The sequence below is a fragment of the Penicillium arizonense genome (genome assembly GCF_001773325.1).
Source record: "Penicillium arizonense strain CBS 141311 chromosome Unknown PENARI_contig279, whole genome shotgun sequence".
Taxonomy (NCBI): Eukaryota; Fungi; Ascomycota; class Eurotiomycetes; order Eurotiales; family Aspergillaceae; genus Penicillium; species Penicillium arizonense.
In genome coordinates, this window is record NW_019173556.1 from 1 (window position 1) to 2,285 (window position 2,285).

Below are 2,285 nucleotides of genomic sequence, written 5' to 3' on the forward strand. Positions count from 1 at the left end.
GTACCAAGAATGCGATGTCTTGTAGCGCAGCGCTCAGATAGACAATCTAGAATAATTGGTTACTGTATAAGAACTCTTGGTACCAAACTTACCTCTCCAACACCAATGCTAAATCCTCATTCGAGTTGGGACAATGACCAACTTTACACCCTTCACACAGTTCACTATCGTGCGGTCCTCTGCTTTGACCAGAAAAACTGGGCCGCTCTACCTCAATTCCATTCCATTTTTTGAGCCAGTATGTCACTCTTTCCGCATAGCACTCGGTATCCAGGATTAGCCGACCAACTGCTCTGCAGTTTCTGCATCGCTGGTGATACAGTCGTGCATTATATCGCTGTCGGGGGTACATGCGAATTGTAATCGCGACTTTTTTGCTCGACCAACCGCTGGAGTAACATCCGCTGTTTTGGCAAATAAATCGACCCATAACGTTTGTGTCCCATTCTTCAATATTGGTTTCCTCATTATCGGCGTCAAAGAAGCCTATTTGAAGCCCTTCCTCGTCTAATAACCGTGCTACGTCGTCATGAAGCTTTGGGTGGAGCGACCACAATTTCGCAGCTTTGCGTCCCTTGCGTGGCATTTTGAACCTGGGTGTCGGTTGCGGAGTTTAATATGTTAATGATATCAAAAGCTTGGGCTGAGGACTCGGAATATGATCGGAATATGGCTTTGGATGGGCTTAAGAACACTTTTCTGGGAGAAAGGCTACCCCGCTTCAAAGCAGCAGCTGTACCTCTGAGGACAACGCATCGCTGCCACAGCACGAGTTGATAGGTAGATATGTTTCATGTGGTGTAACACGACGCTAAACGCACAGCTGAGATAAGAATAAAAACAAGGGAATGCCCTGTAAACAACAACTGGATGAGCAACTACTTCATTCGTGGAGATTCCGCAGATATAAGCTAGAGAGCGCAGCCTACAAACCATGTACGAATGACCGATCTGGCCGGGGCTAGGATAGAAGCAAGTCTGATATTGGCTCTTGCGATAGTTCACGGTGGTCACCAAGCCGTTAGGTAATATTTTGTCGCACTGCGCGCTAAGGCAGAGCCGTACCACCAAGCGGCCGATAACTGTAGGCGTAAGGAGTTTGGTATCTCTGAACCAAAAACCGCTACGCTGTACCCTTGGTCTTCCCCTCCGAGCTTCGGCAACTTCACCCTATCGTCCTGAAATTTATCGGGGCCTTTCGCTAGACGGCCTACAGTACCTTCTCCTTACAATGGGTCACTACTCCAAGTCCTTGAATGAATCTCTTTGATTATCTTTCCATAGTGAACCAATTAAATTCACATTCCGATAGCTCTTACTACTGCATGTAAGATACAATTACCAGTTGGGAAAGCGGTCTGAAAGGCGCGGTCTTTGTTTCATCTCCAATCAGAACTCACGACCTTCGGATCTATTTTCCGGGAATCAAGTCACAAAAGTGCTGAGGTATAGCTGATTTCGAATACTACTGTACTAGTTGATACGTTCAAAGCCCTGGTCAATAGAAAGAAAAATGAAATTTTGCAATCAGTTTGAGGTCGAATGCACCAGTCTAATTACGGATTGAAATAGAAAGACGTGCAAATACCTTACCTAAGATATTGTATGGCCAGGCAAGACGAATGTATCTCCTAACTGAAGGTCTTACGATATTTATTCCTTCAAGCTTCACTTGTTCGCTTCTCATTCTTATGTCAACAAAACAAATTGCACAGCAAAGAAAGAATACACGAGTATCTGTGTGAAAGCACTTGGCCTAATCTCTCACCGCAGTGCATAATAGCTGCCCTCAGTATGACCATCATCTGATGTGCGAACTATTCTTGTACAAGATCAGCTCCATGACATCGGGAGCCTTAGATACGAGGGCGAACGTATCGGAGTAGGCATGTATAAGTCAAAACCCAAATCCAGGCCCCCTTGATACCTCTCAATTTGACTTCCTTCGCGCCCATCTCTCTTAGGTAAGCTTCAGTGGCCGCTAAGCTTGTTATTCTAGGGTTTGCGGCATGTAACAGCCATGTCAAGGGCGTACCACTCTCATAATCCAATGCATTGATGTTTGCTCCTTGCGCGAGTAGGATTTTTGCAACAGCCAATGACCCGTACTCAGCAGCCCAGGAGAGTGGTGTCCGCCCCCACTGGTCACGGGAATCCACATCTGGCTTACTCTGTAGGAGATATAGAAGGAGATTTGTGCAGTTCCCCATGGCAGCATAATGTAGGAGAGACCTCTTGTGGCAATCCCGTTTCTTGAAACGTCCTCGTGACTGAAGCGACGAATG

The 2,285-nt window shown here is 46.3% G+C and overlaps 2 protein-coding genes across 2 annotated transcripts; both read right to left on the reverse strand.

Annotated features, from left to right (window-relative positions):
- Positions 1-388: 388 nt before the first annotated feature.
- PENARI_c279G12154 (uncharacterized protein) lies at positions 389-586 on the reverse strand (the record flags this gene model as incomplete). The annotated part of the gene is made up of 1 exon (XM_022638251.1): positions 389-586. A coding segment is annotated over one exon (198 nt), but the record flags the coding sequence as incomplete, so codon positions are not given.
- A 1,231-nt stretch (positions 587-1,817) lies between these two features.
- PENARI_c279G05038 (ankyrin repeat domain-containing protein) lies at positions 1,818-2,270 on the reverse strand (the record flags this gene model as incomplete). The annotated part of the gene is made up of 2 exons (XM_022638250.1): positions 1,818-1,822; positions 2,036-2,270. Coding segments are annotated over 2 exons (240 nt in total), but the record flags the coding sequence as incomplete, so codon positions are not given.
- Between the last annotated feature and the right edge of the window lie 15 nt (positions 2,271-2,285).